Source organism: Capsicum annuum, chromosome 1 (assembly GCF_002878395.1).
Source record: "Capsicum annuum cultivar UCD-10X-F1 chromosome 1, UCD10Xv1.1, whole genome shotgun sequence".
Classification (NCBI taxonomy): Eukaryota; Viridiplantae; Streptophyta; class Magnoliopsida; order Solanales; family Solanaceae; genus Capsicum; species Capsicum annuum.
Window position 1 is genome coordinate 254,137,025 of NC_061111.1, and position 16,551 is coordinate 254,153,575.

At 33.5% G+C, this 16,551-nt stretch overlaps 2 protein-coding genes across 3 annotated transcripts; both read left to right on the top strand.

The window, feature by feature from the left end:
- Positions 1 to 527: 527 nt before the first annotated feature.
- Positions 528 to 1,615, top strand: LOC107851377 (pectinesterase inhibitor 9-like). Its single transcript, XM_016696379.2, has one exon. The coding sequence runs from the start codon at positions 575 to 577 to the stop codon at positions 1,190 to 1,192; it is 618 nt and encodes a 205-aa protein (XP_016551865.1). The 5' UTR covers positions 528 to 574; the 3' UTR covers positions 1,193 to 1,615.
- Positions 1,616 to 9,630: 8,015 nt separating this feature from the next.
- Positions 9,631 to 16,378, top strand: LOC107851366 (NADH dehydrogenase (ubiquinone) complex I, assembly factor 6). 2 transcript variants are annotated; one of them, XM_016696369.2, is made up of 4 exons: positions 9,631 to 9,717; positions 13,892 to 14,005; positions 14,084 to 14,125; positions 15,103 to 16,378. In XM_016696369.2, the coding sequence occupies exon 4, from the start codon at positions 15,124 to 15,126 to the stop codon at positions 16,033 to 16,035; it is 912 nt and encodes a 303-aa protein (XP_016551855.2). In that variant the 5' UTR covers positions 9,631 to 9,717; positions 13,892 to 14,005; positions 14,084 to 14,125; positions 15,103 to 15,123; the 3' UTR covers positions 16,036 to 16,378. The 2 variants fall into 2 exon arrangements, with proteins under 2 accessions (XP_016551855.2, XP_016551848.2); XM_016696362.2 differs by having other exon boundaries at positions 14,084 to 14,120.
- The last annotated feature ends 173 nt before the right edge of the window (positions 16,379 to 16,551 follow it).

The following is a 16,551-nucleotide window of genomic DNA, read 5'->3' on the forward strand; positions in this document are numbered from 1 at the left end:
AGCTGGAATAAATTATAAAAACTCGAAAATTACAAAGAAATAATAGTTTAAAACTTTAAGTGTCAAAGCTAAATGGTCATGATCAGTATGAGTTGTGATACGATAGTTCAGAATTTTTTCATTCTTAATCAGAGATTTTTGGTTCGAGACCCTCGTAAAATAGAAATTTTTTATTAAGAGCGCTACACTTGCAAATGAACCTTGCAGTGTGTGGAATTCAAATTTAATTTAGCCCTAATATGAATACCGTCACTGAGTGAAAAATAAATAACAAAATAATTAAAGCTAAATGGCCATATGAAAGCTTTTAATTCTTTGAAGATGATATTTCTTCTTTTGTTGGATTTGAATAAGATTATTAACCTATATATTTTACTAGTGATATTTAGCTTTTATATTAAAATATACTAAATTATTCTTTACAATATGATATCATCAATTTGTATTATTAGGTAAAACGGTAACAACTTTTTTCAACTCTATATAAAGCTTCCCCTAGTAATAGGATCTTGCACACTTCACTTGACTAAAGTCATTTCATAATTATAACTCCCAGAAAAAAGAAAAAAAAACTATGTCCAATCTTAGTCTTCACTTCTTACTTATTTTCTTGTTCTTTCAAGGTATTCTGGTAATACCTGCTGAGTCTGTATCTGTCATGTCTCAGAATTCAAACACCACGAATTTCATCATAAACTCATGCAAAACGACTTTATACCCTACCATATGCATTCAATCTCTCTCTGCCTACGCAAACACCATTCAACTAGTTAACGAGCAACAGCTTGCTCATGCAGCATTATCGGTGAGTTTATCAAAGGCCAAAATCGCGTCAACATACATTTCTAAGCTCGTAAGAATGAGGGGATTGAAGCCGAGGGAGCTACAAGCCGTTAAAGACTGTTCATTCACCATGAACGACTGTGTTTATCAGCTCAGTCGATCAATCCCTGAGCTAGGGCAAAGTGGTAAATTAACATCAAGAAGAGATGAGTTTACTTGGCATGTTAGTAATGTTCAAACTTGGACTAGTGCTGCACTTACTGATGAAAATAGTTGTCTTGATATGATTAATAATCCTTTAATTAATGGAAAAATTAGGGTTTCTATTAGGGTTAGGGTTTTTGTTGCTTCACAAGTTACTAGTAATGCACTAGCTTTGATTTATCAATTTGCTGAGAGACACTCATGAGTTTGTACAATCACAAATGCCCCATAGTATAATAATGTTAGGCATAATATATAAACGTGCGCTTTAACTTGGCCACGTATTTCATCTATGATCTATAACTTTGGATGTGCGCACAAGCAGACGCTTAACCTTGTATAAAAATGAACAAGTGGACACACACGGCGTCCTATGTGGCATAAAACACGTAGAACGTCACATAGCATGCACATGTCTGCTTGTTCAATTTTATACAAGTTTAAGTGTCTATTTGTGCAAATCCAAAGTTGGAGGGCACAGATGAAAGTTGAACCCAAGTTACGGGCACATATATTTATGTATTGTGCCATAATGTTATAGAAGTCATAGTTTGTATTTGCTAGCTAGTTTTGTCATGTAAATCATATGTTGTTTGCATTTCATGTTGTAAGAAAAGTTTGAGATGAAATATGTCTTCTTTTTTTTCCTTGGTTTTCCACCCGGTGTCCGGTATTCGTATTGGAGCTCCGACTAATTCGGATCGCGCATAGCAGTGCCCATTCTGGAGGCGGCACTCCCAACAAGATTTTCTATCAATTAGCCGGGCATAATAAGCTCTCCCCTTGCTTAACTCTTTTTTGTAAAGCGTAAAAGCTAAAGCGCTACATAGAGCTCTTTTATTATAGGTCGAGAAGTCTGCTTCCTAAATCCCATTTTAGAGGCGGCAGGTGAAGAAAGAAAGCGCTTTAAAAGTCGTAAACCACACGAAATCAGGCTTCACCTTAGCTACTAAGAGGCTTCCTACCCAGGGTTCAATTAACCCGAGAAGTCTGGTTAAGGGTGGAGTAGTCCCACCATGCTCCACAACCCATGCTGGTGAAATATGTCATTTTCTTTAGATTTTTAGATGTCGTGTTGAATTAGAGAAATTATACTAGATGTTGAAGCGCACCTGAATTCATGAGCATCGATGAAAATTTTTAATATTTATTGTTCTTTCAAATCAAGACGTTTAATTTGAATCTCAATGAACGCAACTCTCTCTTTTCTAACGATGGAATATTAAAGAAAATCATACATCTTATTTAGATAAAAACGTAAATCATCAAATTTACTCTCTTGAAATAAAACATGACAAGTAAAACGTATAACACTTGCTTTCTGATGTTATTAGTAACGTTATCTGAATATAGATTAGTTTAATCATTTATTTTATACCTACTTTAAAGTTTAAAATTGACTTGTTTGACACTAAATAAGTTGCATGATACTATATTGGAATTTAGATATAATATAGATCAGTTTGAATCTGTTTTGACTTCATTGAATTTATAAATAATCCGGACGTAATTAAATAATTAAATTAAAATGTACGTAGTTTCTAATCGTTTAAATTATTACATGAGGCACTAACATTATCAATTAATCCATATGATATTAGAGCAGACAAATGTCACGAGTTCAAGTATTACTATTATTCATTATTAAATAAAAAAAAATTAACATGTTTCGACATGATTAAAAATCAAACTTCCATGCATGCGAAGCTTGTTAAAATATAATTAAGTAGATAAAAATACATTATTTCTAACATTTTCGAGCTTTAATTTTTAATTTTCCATCCAATTTGACCTCTCTTTTTTTTTCGTAACTTGCAAGTTCACTATTCGAGAATAGGGGTGTGCATCGGTCGGTTCAGTTTTACATATTACCGGTTCGGTTTATCGATTTTTGATTTTTAAATATGCTAAACCAATAAAAAAATCAATAAGATATTTTTTATCGGTTTATCGGTTTTTAGTCCTTAACGGTTCAGTTTTCGGTTTAACCGATAAGAAAATACTCATAAAATAGAAATAGTAGTTACTAACAAGAAAAATAATCGAATTTTAGTTGAAAACAAAAATCCTACATCATGTGTTTTAATTTACAAGAATCTTCAAGTTTGAACTAAATGTTGTTAGAAGAAATTAAGAGTTTGTATAGTTGAAATAATAGGTTTGTTAATTTGTAGAGATTAAAGAGAAATTTAGAAAAATATCTAATAAGTCATATATATATATATATATATATATTCTTATTGTGTTATCGGTTTACCCAATAACCCAATAAGAAAAAATCGAACCGAACCAATAACCCAATAATTTTTTTTTTATAAAGCCATTAAAAAATCGTTAACCCAATAACATTTTTATCAGTCAATTCAGTTTTTGCACAACCCTATTCGAGATGGGTGTCCCAATATATCAAATGAGCGTAGGAGTGTTCATGGTTTAATTTGGATCTATTTTTTTTTCTAAAAAATGACAACATGAATTCGGTCTGTTTTTTAAATGCATGTTAGAATCAAATCAAATTGATTAAGTCGGTTTTTCATCGTTTTTTCTTTTAATAAAGTGTGAATATTGTGGTCTTTAATTATCAACATGGGTTACGGTGCAGTAGTGAGACTTAACCAGAGGTCTTGAATTCGAGTCTGGGTATGGAGAAAATCCTGTTAGGAGGGTCACCTTCAGAATGACAACATGAATTCTGTCTGTTTTTTAAATGCATGTTAGAATCAAATAAAACTGATTAAGTCGGTTTTTTCTTCTTTTAATAAAGTGTGAATATTTTGGTCTTTAATTATCAACATAGGTTGTTTTGGTCTTTAATTATCAACATAGGTTGTGGTACAGTAGTGAGATTACTACACCCTTAACCAGAGGTCTCGAGTTCGAGCCTGGACATGGAGAAAATTCTGTTAGAAGGGTCACCTTCAGAATGACAACATGAATTCGGTCTATTTTTTAAATGCATGTTAGAATCAAATAAAATTGATTAAGTCGGTTTTTCATCGTTTTTTTTAATGTTAATAATGTGTGAATATTGTGGTCTTTATCAACATGGTTTGTGGTGTAGTAGTGGGATTACTACACCCTTAACTAGAGGTCTCGAGTTCGAGCCTGGGTATGGAGAAAATATTGTTGGGAGCGTCACCTCCAGAATGAGTCCTATAATGCGCCACTACTAAAAAAACCTAAAAAATCGACCACAAAATGTAGTCGAGACTCAGATTAGTCAGGGCTCCAATACGGATACAAACCAAAAAAAAGTGAATGTTGTGGTCTTTGGGCCTAAGGAATAGGTAGTGTGTTGGATCCATCATCCATGTTACATGCAAGTCCAATAAAGTGTGAATGTTATGAGATGGGCTTAGAGTAATATGGGCCAACAAATATTTCTCATATGGTCCAACTCACATAATCATAGAAGGAAAAGTTACAAAAATAGTCTGAAGGTCGGTGATCGTGAACTTTTGACCTCGTTTTCTCAGTGGGTGAAATTTAAATTTAACAAATTTTGACGTTTGATCTTTGAAATTTACACAAGGGAGGGTGAGGAGGGCAAAAACTTAAGATCACCTGTGACACACTAACTTGAGATAGAAGTCATACATGCATAAAACATACGAGAGAGGTGTTGAGTATATAAATAAGCAGGTCTTAATTACACCCTAGTGACATGCTTTAAAGTCGTGCAAATCTAGATCTAAAGCAGATAGTATCACCAGCGGTCTAGGTCGTTACATAGAGTATCAGAGGCACTCTATGTCAATTGTCAATCTTGCTAATAGTTAGTTAGAGTTCAACTGAGTTTATGCAAATTCGAAAAAGGTGAGGTAAATCTATATAAGTAAGCAGATTTGACACTCTAGTGACGCATTTTAAAGTCATGAAAATCTAGATCTAAAGCGAACAATAATATAACTAGCTAACCAGCTTTCTGAGCACACATATTACTGAATTTTGCTTCACGAAACCCTCAGTTTTTTTTTCAGATCCTTCTTTCTTTTCTCTCTCAATGATTTAAACACATCGTTACAAACATAGGATTGTAATAAATTAACATGCAAAGATGAATTCAAAACTTTTGTTAGATTGATTCAATACTAGAGTTTCAATTACTGAACAAAAATTCTACATTCGTCACTGATCGCAAAAATTACTATCCATAGAAATTAATTAAACTCATATGGGAAAAATGATCAAGAAAAATTAACAACTAATACGGCGGGGATGATGGATCTAGTTTTAATTAGTTTCGTAATTATCTATGAATATGTGAAATCTCATCTAAATAAAAAAATTTTCAGTCAACCATATATATGATTTGATAATTTCAGTAATAGTGTTTATTTTATTTGCATTCAACAAATTGAAGACTTAATTACAATATATTATTTGTATTTTACAGAGTGTTTAATGAGAAGGTTAATTAATTAATCAGTTGCCATTACTTGTTATACAAAGATCAACTTGACTATTAAACGAAAGTTGTGATTATCTGTTGTATTTTTCTTTTATATATGGGTCGAGAATCTACTGAAAATAGTATGTCGATCTCATAAAAGTAAAAGCAAAATTTGCATACTTTCGTATTCCTCACTCCTCGTTCATTACATCACACTAGATACGTTATTATTGCTGTCGTGTTTCTCTTTTACACGTCTCTGAAGAAAACATTAATTAGAAGACGTCACTTAATCTGAATGCTGAAAAATACTTTTCAAAATTTGATTAAAAACTTCCATTGTATGTTAATTGAGTGATCTAATCGATGTATCAATCGAGTTGAATTGGACGTGTATGTCATAATATAAAGAAAGTAAAAAATGAAGAGAAGTCGAATTCTTAAACTTATGACATAAATGGAAATAGTAGAAAATAGAAGAAGTGAATTCTCAAACTTATGGCTGAAGAGAAGTAAAGAAAATAAATAAAGAGAAGTCGAGTTCACGAACTTATGACATATATAAAATAAGAACGATAGAATATGAAAATAAGTTGAATTCCAAAAATTTTGACCTGAATTAAGACAATAGAAAATAAAAAGAAATTGAATTCTCAAACTTATGACGTGATATAAAAGACCAACGCCAATCTTTTTTTTAAATTATTATTATTATTATATTTGGTCTCTTATTTTCATTATTTTTTCTCAAATTAATTACAAGTACAAATAAAGTCACCTCTAGCTGTAGCAATTGAATTAAGTGTCAGAAAACATTTAATGGTAGTACATCTTTGATCAGAAGCATGATCCAATCTATGTGAGATGTAATTTCAATTTCAGAAGTCAAAGTTTAAAATTTTTGATCGTAAATTCAAACATAAAATCATAATTTTTTTAAAAATAAAATTTATGTTTTTAAAAATTACATAGAAAATATTATATCATATAGTAATTAACAATTTATATATTTAAGAGACATGAAAAATTCAAGTCAAAGAAAGTTGCATGTCACTCTCGTATTTTGAAGACCGTCATATAAATTACTTTTTTCGTTTGCTTTTACTTGTCACTAATTTTCTAATTATATTTCTATTTTTACTTATTATTTTTGACATATAAAAAGAATAACTTTTTTTTCTATTTTATATTTAGCATTAATTACTTTTCTCCAAATTAATTTCAAAGTACAATATAAACATAATTTAATAGAGATCTATAGTAAAATAATTATATTATTAATTGTTTATTTTAATTAATATGCCAAGTAAACGTAACGGAAGGAGTAGGATGAAAGGAGTAATTGTTTATTTTTGGGATTTGAGATCTGTCTTGGTGTCTATTATTTTTTTTTCTTTTTGTTATATCACTGAAAATATTTGACAAATCATCAATTGCTTAATTATTGGATTTGTTATCCTATAAGATCCAATTATTTCCATCTATGTCAAATTTTGCAAGTATAAATACACATTAAAATCACGCACTTATGATCATCAATAATCCAAATTCTTTCAACTCCTTTTCTTACGGTCGAGTGAGTTTCAGCTCCTCTGAAACGTTATAGTTGAACAATCCTCGCCTGCACAAGCAAACAGATTAGGTTCCTCGATTCTCTATATATAATTGTTGGACTCCAAATTCTTTCAGCTCCTCTGACGCGTCATAATCGAGCAGTCCTTGCCAGTACCAGCAAGCAGATTAGCTCCCGCAATTCACTATATATAATTATTTGAACTTAGCAAAATGATGAATAATAATAGGCAAAATCTCATTGCTTTATTCTCATTTATGTTCATTTTAATGCTTATAAATTCATCTTTTTCTTCTTTGCAAAATAATCATAATGAAGAATTCTTGATGAATATTGAGATTGAAGAGGAAAAAATGTGTGTTAAGGTTTGTATTATTGAAAATGAGTGTAACAATGAGAAAAGTGATTATTTTGTGTATCATGTTTGTATAGATATATGTATTAAAAGTTGTAGAGGGTATCACAAAGAATTGCTTAGACTCCATATTATATGAATATAAATTTTGGTTATGTATATCCAAGGGATATCTCCACGAATTTTTATATTATCAGTATATTTTACATGTTGTGTTACGAATTTTTATATTATTAGTATATTTTACATGTTGTGTTAAAAATTTTTGTATTATCAGTATATTTTACATGTTGCGACATTGCGTTATTTTTCATGTTACTTGACTCACGCAATTATTATGAACCGTTCTTTTAGGCGACCGACGAATATCGTAAAAATTCTTTGACGCTTGAGGATATTTCAATACATTGTTTATGAGTCATAATTTACTCATTTAATATGATTGTATATGAGTTGGAGTAGTTTCAGTAATTTTTTGTGAGGCATAATACATAAATATGACCCTAAACTTGACACCAAATTATAACATTGATATTAAACTTTGACAGTGCATAAGTAGACCCTTTAACTATATAAAACCTAAACAAATAAATACTCTGATTTTGCAACTTACACGCGTGTACCTCACTTGCGCCTACGTGGATTAGTCATCCACTCAGATGCTGCCACCTAATAAAAAAGATACATTATAACTATGACCTTTAACTTTGCCGGTACACAAGTAGGCCCTTTAACTATACAAAAGCTGGACAAAAAAATCCTTCAATTCTAACTCTGACTCGTGTGGTTTTGAGTGTCTACACGCGTTTTGCCACGTAGGATTGGAGTGTTTATTTGTTCAGATTTTGTATAGTTAAAGGGCCTACTTGTGCACTGTCAAAGTTTAAGATCAATGTTATAATTTTGTGTCAAGTTTAAAGTCGTATTTATGTATTATACCGTTTTGCAACTTATTAACGATTATGTGTTCAAAAGAAAAATATAATTAAAAATATTCAAATTACATATCACAATAAAATGTTACTCCCTCATTTCAAAAGAGTGAACTGCTTTCTATTTTAGTATGTTTTAGAATGAAAGACTTTTCCTTTCTTGGAAACACTTTAATTCTAATTTTTCAATTTTTTTTTTAAACTCTGCATCAAATCAATGATTTGACATGAATTTTAAGAAAAAAATAGCATAAACACACACCTTAACATACCATATTTATACAAATCTCCACCTTTACAAAGTAATTATAAAAATTTCAACTAATTATGCATCTTCGTTGAATGTATCGGGAGCTAATTATGTATCTTTATAAAGGAAAAAATGTATCTTCGATGGATATATTGAGAGCTAATTATGTATCTCGACAGACTCAGAATTGGAGTTTTGAGTAACTACGTAAAATGTCAAAATTTTCTGTAATTAAGCTCCAAACTTTTGGGTAGGGGTGTACAAACCAAACCGTCAAGTCAAACCGAACCGACGAACCAAACCAAATCGAGAAAAAAAATCGACTTATGGTTTGGTTTGATTGGTTTGGCGTTAGAAAAAAACCTCGACCATTCTTGGTTTGGTTTGGTGTTGACCACAAAAAAGTCAAACCGAACCTGAATCAAACCAACATAATATACATATATATATATATATATGTATAATATTTGAACTCTTTTATACATAAAATATTAATTATAATCTATTTTTTAAATACCTTTTCAACTAGTTTTATTAATTTTCAATAATTTGAAAGTAGATGTATATATATATTTAGATTTGGACCTTTAATTTGTAATATTTGTCCATTAATTGCTAATTAAATGATTCAAAACCCAATATAAACTTAAAACCGAAACTTTTCACTCTTCATCTCACTTTTTAGTTTCAAGAGAGTTTTTCACTCCTCATTTTTTTCATAATTATGATTTTTCATTAGCACATGAGTGAAAATATATTTGATCTAGTCTTCAATCACAATATAATTATAAAAACTAAATATTATAAAAAAAATCGAAAAAATCGATTAAAACGTACACCGAAAAACCAATTTGATGTTGGTTTGATTTGATTTATAGTTTTAATAAATCGACATGATTGGTTTATTTTTTATTTTTTTAATAAAACCAAACCAACCCGACCTATGTACACTCCTACTGTCGGGGATTTATGTTGTTTGTCCATAATAATTCACTCTCTCATTTCACCTACCCATAGTAGTCTTGTTCTTCCAGCCCAATTTTTTCCAATTTAAGAAATAAAGCCCAATACAATACAATACCAAAGCCCAATATAATACAACACCAAAGCCCAAAATAAAAAGGCCCATAACCATCTTCCATTCTCTTCTTCCTATTAGCAGTCTTTGAAAAGCTGCATTTCCAAAAAAGCCACGCATCTTCTATTTTCTCCAACTAAATCAAATTGGTACGTTCTCTCTCTCTCTCTTTCTTGCTTTTTAGTTTTTAAAACTCTCTATAATAAATTACTTATCACATTTTATTTTTTATTTTATTTTTAAATTTTTGCAATGTTTTTTAATGAATATTGTTTGAGATATTCTCAGAGAAATTTAAGCATATTCACTGATGTAAGCTTGATTATAAAATTGTAATCTTAGATTAATTGCAACTCCTTTATATTTTTATTTGCTCAATTTTAAGTGAGTTTTGAAGCAAATAAAGAATTTAAGTTTTGTGCATGATCAGTGTTTAAAATATATATTTTTTCTTTTTCAAATTTTATGTAAATAATTGGGCAATCTGCAATAGCATGTCCTCAAATTTAACTGACAGTGTAGTTATATTGACAGTGCACAAAACTTAAACACTAGTAATAAATACGGTGGTCGAATAAGCAACTAATACTTGCATTAAAATATACTAAACTGTCTATATCACACCTCTTGGGATATGCCCTTTCTCGGACTCTGCATGAGCGCGGGATGCTTTATGCATCGGGCTGCTATGTTACTCGGACTTGTTAGGACCACGTGTAGCTTCACCCAAACTCCGCACTACAGGAGTCAGACTTTTGGTTAAGGGTGTTCGTATTTTTCCTTGGGCGAAGAACTATTTAAAAAACAAAAAAAATAAAGCACTGTTGCACCTGCCAAGGTTCAAACCCAGGTTGTTGATGCGTAAATGCACACTCTTGACCACTAGACTATGCTTCTCTAACTTGTCAAGGGTGTGCAACAACATGTATATAACCATAAATATCTATATTTAACCTATATACTCGAAAAAAATTTCTGACGAACGGTGTTCATCTGACCGCTCTTCGTTGGCTGTGGCTCCGCCACTGCCGCACTAGTATAATATTGTCCGCTTTGGGCCAAGCCCTCACGGATTTGTTTTTGAGCTCCTCCCAAAAGGAGCTCATACTAGTGAAGTTGGGTGACACTTTAAATATTGGACGTGTTTCCTTTATTTTTCCGATGTGGGCCTCATACTAGTGGAGTTGGGTGACACTTTAAATATTGGACATGTTTCCTCTATTTTTCCGATGTGGGATTGTTTTTGCTTCTCAACAGGACTCTTCGAAATTGCACACTATTTTTGGAGTATCTGAAATGAATTTTTGGAGAGTCCGAGCAACATAGTCTCGCTGCCTTTTTATTTTTATATTTAATTAATACTCCCTCCGTTTAAAAAAGAATGACGTATTTTGATTTGACACGAAGTTTAAGGAGATAAAGAAAGATTTTGAATCATGTGGTCTTAAATAACAATTATGTCAAATGTACCAAAATGTCCTTTAATCTTGTGGTCTTAAACATGTCATGTGGAAAGTTGAAATTGAAGAATTGACAAAAAAAAAAGGTCATTCTTTTTTAAACGGTGGAGTAGAAGATGTTTAATCTACTTTTTTTCTAGTGTATTCAGGCAATTTATTGTCCATTGTTAGAGTTAATTTTCTTGATATTTGGTAAATGTGATTAATCCTTCTATGTGAGTGATTAGGACCATGATTAGTTTAATTCTTTGTAGGATAATAGAAGAATATCATATTTATTTTGTCCCGAACATCTAAGTTGCGCGGACTCTTCACTTTTGATGCCGCACCCGTGTCGGATTTTACAAAAATACACTACTTTTGGAGGATCCGACACGCACCCAATGACAATTTTTAAGAGTTCGAGCAACACAGCCGAATATGCATCGGTCAAGAAGAAAAACTTAATCTTTCATATTTAGATTGTTTGGATTTAGTTCTCACGTATGTTCATAGCTATAGCTATATTGCTCAGACTCTTCAAAAATGTCGATGGGTGCATATCAGTAGGATGTAGTTCATTTTTCAAGGATCCGACACGGGTATGACATCCTTTTTGGAGAGTTCAAGCAACGTAGGTTCACATTATAGGTTGTTCATGATGGACTGGATATGCTATTTGCTAAAAGAGGAAAAATTATGAAAAAAAAAAGAGATTTTGTTTAGCTCAAAGAGCATAAGTTTTGAAAAAGAGGATTTTTTTTTATAACCGCGGTGTCAAGGCCATCTTGCCCGCAGATTGACTAATTACGCGCCTGCAACCTCCCACTAGGAACAGGTACGAGGAAACTCTGTCAACCAGGCTAGAATAGGTGGAAAGAAATCACATTTTGTTTGTCTCTTTTGAGATCTGAACCTGAGAAGTGAGACCTCATGGTGGTCAACGCACTTCTTTGACCACTAGGCCATATGACGCACACTTGTATGGTCTGGAGAGACTTACTTATCTTATAGTTTAGGGGCTTTATCCTTCTTTGGCTTCATTGCTTGTTGTTTTGTCTGGTTCAATAATACCGCTTATCCTAGTGAATTTTACGGACCTACTGACCAGAAGCTTCTCAAGCTTTGGATGCGGAAAGGAGGAATTTCTAGTTTTTAAACTGTAGATGACCATGAGAAAAAAAAGGAACTGTAGATGACCAAACTGTATTCAAGTTTCACGAAGGAGAATTTTTAGCTATTGAGATTGCAGATGATCATTTTATTTCCTCGCGCTAAATAGAGGTGTTTATAGCATTCTGATGCGATTTATATTTTTTTCTTCGTATCCAAAGCTTTTTTTAAGGAAAACAACTCTTGGCATGGTAAAACCTTGAGAAGTAACCTATTTTAGGATATGAGATCCAAGAAAAAATGTTGAAGTTCGTCTAAGAATAGATCTTGGGCCTAAAGCAATTTCAAAAACTAGTTCATGAGGTGAGGAACTGAGGATTGCGCGAAACTATATAAGGAGACCAATTTCACATTCCACAACCGATGTGGGATAATTTAACACCCTGCACGGCCAAGCCTGCTAGTGGAATAGGAACAACATAATATGGGTCCCAACATCAGCTAAATCAAGAATTGGGATGGGTCTAACTCCGGTATCATGTTAAGAAATGGAATTGGGCCTAAATCTGCAAAGCTAGTTCACGAGGTTAGAATTTCGTAAGACCATATACGGACACTAACTCCACATCGCACAAACTGATGTGGGACATCTTAACAAGATGTCACCGTGATATATTTGGAGCACTTGACGCCTAGCTTGAAAAGTCATGTAACTGAAGTTTCTAAATAAGGATAATAATGCATGTCAAATTTTGGATCACCTTTTCTTGTTAATCACAAAATTTTTACTAGTAGAACATTGTTTCTAGTGAAAATTGTTTACTATTCGAAGCATGAATATTCCTTTTCCTTTCTTGAGCATGAAGAGGTAATAAGGGTTGCTTAGTTATTTAAATTCAACGACAAAACCACTGTATTATGATCTTAGAATTAAATTGCATTTTTTGCTCCATTATTTTAGGTCTCATAGTATCTTTTGTAGCGTTGGATTTTCAAGTAAGATTACCTAGTTTGATAGTTATGTTATCTGTATCATTCACTTTTGAGGTCATAAAACTCCTATCATGCTGTATTACAGGGGTTCCCCTTTCCTGATTGTATATAAATGAAACTAAAACAGTCTTGCAACCCACAAGGATAGTCACATAGTACCTTTCCTCTTCTATTCTGCTTCATAAGAGTGCGGAACTTTTCTTTCCTTCGTAATCTTTTAGTTTAAGCAGAGTGTAATATTTGGCGGGACACTAGAAGAAACACTATGCTGCTTGCTTTCTTTCTGCCCTTTTTTGTTTTTTCCTTATTACTTTTTGTGGGGCGAGGGGAGCCTCAATTAATGTCTCAGAAGTGTTTCCCTTAATTTTTTTTTTAAAAAGAGAATAGATTAGAAATTGTCTACCTAACATAGAGCCAATACATTTTAAGTTTTCTTAGAATGAATTTTCTGTTTCATTTGTGTTGTCTTTGTCTTCATCTTATTTTTCTAGTTTGCAGTGCCTCTCTCTTATTACTTCTTTTTCTCCATATCTACTGACTTCCTTCTTTTTTCCTTCATAATGACTTTTTCGTTCTTTTAATGTGTGACCTTTCTTAAGTTACTGTCGAAATAGTGTTTATCGATGATGGGTGGCAATTGTTAGTAGTTGTTATAATAAATAAGAATTGTCTGCTGTAGCCTCTGAACTATTTACACACAGCTTTGTTTTGTGTTAAAATACATTTATAACTGAAGTGGTAGTTCATTGTATCATTGTCTCCTTGTCTTTGTTTGTAGTTCTGCACGGCGTGCTAGAAGTCCACCCAGAAGATCTCCGGTTGGTCGTCACTCTATCCATTCACCTATTAGGAGGCCTATACATTCACAATCAAGATCCATCTCTTCTAGGCGGTAATTTATCTGGTGTTTCTTGTACATCCGTCACTTCTTGTTCGGGACTGGTTTTGATTGTTTCTCCTTGTGTTGAAGGTCTACCAGAAACAGCGTGTCTACCTTTGAGCTAGGGGTAAGGTCTGCGTACACTCCACTTTGTGGTACTACACTGTGTATGTTATTGTAGTGTCTGGCGCTTCTCTTCTCTGCTTCAAGCCTTTCATTCATTTTTTTCTTCTGCTATCTACTGTTGTCTCTCGTCTGCTCTTTATTTCGTTAGATCTCTGAATCTTGATTTATAAGAACACAAGCAATGACAGTTGCAACTTAAGTTTATATTAGTGCAGTTGTTAAAGCAATCGAATACGTAATTGAACAGCTGAAGATCTATTATTTTCTTCGTGATGAATTGAAAACAAAATACAGTCTTACAATTGAAGTTATCTTTCTGGAAACGTGCTGAAACTAAATGATGCCTAGTTTAGTTGTTGGAATTAACATTGTACTTATGACATATTAGATGTTGAAATTCATAATCTTGATATCTTTTTTTATGTTATAAGCATGCATTTCTTTTTTCGGAAAAACATCGGTTAGAATGGGCAGGTTTACATTTCATTCTGTTTCCTCATAACCTACCGATACAAAATCCAATCTACCTGTCTTCGAGCTGTGCACTTCAGCAGTGAAAGGTTGACAATAATCTTTTATATATCATTTTCATTTCTGAAGCGAGAAGCAAGAAACAATGCTGAACCTTGTTTGTTGTCCACCATCTAATAACTCTATTAGACAAGTTTCTGACAAATTGGAAAACAAAAGTTTACAAAACGAAAGAGGTTTTCCCGAACTTCTTGGAACATTGGTATCAGGAAAAGGTGTCCAAAAGCGCATACATACTCTGTATTATGTTCTCCATGTCAAGCCTGGTTAATTTGTATGTACGAGGATAAATACTCGATCCATTCTATTTATCCTTCCATTTTGTTTTTGCTTGCTGAAAAAGGATAGCACCGTCTTAATTTTCCCTGCTCCATTGCCTTCCCTAGCATCAGTAGTTTCCTCTGCAGTTGATGTTACGTTGTTGATTTTTATATTCATTCTTATGACCGTAGGAAATCACAATCGGGACTGAAATGAGTGGTGCTTCCTCATCCGGTGGTATAAGAGCTGCTTTATCCTATTGTGTACAGCAAGTACGACGGTATGATTACCATCACTACCTCTGCCTTCTTGAACTTCCAGCAAACATGCGGAAGGCTGCATTTGCACTCCGAGCTTTCAATGTTGAGACATCCCGAGCTATGGATGTTGCATCTGATCCCAAGATTGGGCTTATGCGCTTGCTGTGGTGGCAAGAAGCTTTGGACAAGATCTATTCAGACAAAGTAATTGAGCATCCAGTAGCTCAGGCCCTCACTTCTGTGGTATCTGAGCACAAGGTTAGCAAAAGTTGGCTGAAACGAGCTGTGGAAGCTCGAATAAATGATGCAAATAAAGAAAATAATGATATTCCACAAACTGTCGAAGAACTGGAGCGGTATGCTGAGGACACGACATCAACTCTTCTGTACTCTACACTTCAAGCAGGTGGTATTAAATCCACAGCGGCAGATCATGCTGCTTCACATATTGGCAAGGCAAGTGGCCTCCTTTTGTTGCTTAAGTCACTGCCATACCATGCTAGTCGAAATCATCAGTTTTCATATATACCAGCCAAGGTGGCCGAGAAACACGGATTGTTGGTTCACCAAAGTGGTCAGTCAGAGATCAAAAAGGACTCGCGTGAGGCCCTTTGTGATGCAGTGTTTGAAATGGCATCTGTAGCTAATGCACATCTGCAGAAGGCTCGAGAATTGGCTGGAAGTGTGCCAGCTGAAGCTCGTCCTGTGCTTTTGCCTGCCGTGCCTGTCCAGGTCATTTTAGATACTTTGGCTCGGGTGCAGTTTGATGTGTATGATCCACGGCTAGCACGTGGAATACTGGGCGCTCCCCCTTTGGTGTTTCAGTTGAAACTGAAATGGTATTCATGGAGGGGCAAATATTGACAATACCCCTTATGGCTCTGTCGCCTCTTTTAGAGTAGACCGGGAATTCTAATAGCATAATACATAAACTGACACTCAAACTTGACCTCGTGTGACAAGTAAGTGCACCAACTTTGAGATGAGAGCGCTCATCTAGACATGTCAACTTGGTCTCAACCGACACCTAGACACGTATGAATGTTCATCCCTTTATTGAGTGTATGCCTTTTAAGCAACTAGACATCGATGATTCTTTGGTTGGTACTGCTGGTGTTTCATCCATACACAGAAAGAAGAGAACATAAACGTTAACGTCTTTTGGAAAATTTTCAGCAAATGCTGTCTGGTTTCGACTTATGTTTCAGTCTGGATTGCTACTTTTCTAGTTTGTTTTGATCCTATTGCTCTCTTAGTTGGAAGTTCTTGGGTCTCTCTCCGACCAAAGTTGCTACGACACACTTCAACTTCACATGTGTCCTATTGCTCTCTGAACTCAATTTTAGCGTATTTTTGTCGCCCTTTGTACTGACGTGACAC

What these genes read in the sequence shown, in the direction of transcription:
- LOC107851377 (XM_016696379.2), top strand. Translation starts at nt 575, where the DNA reads ATGTCCAATCTTAGTCTTCACTTCTTACTTATTTTCTTGTTCTTTCAA.
- LOC107851366 (XM_016696369.2), top strand. Translation starts at nt 15,124, where the DNA reads ATGAGTGGTGCTTCCTCATCCGGTGGTATAAGAGCTGCTTTATCCTAT.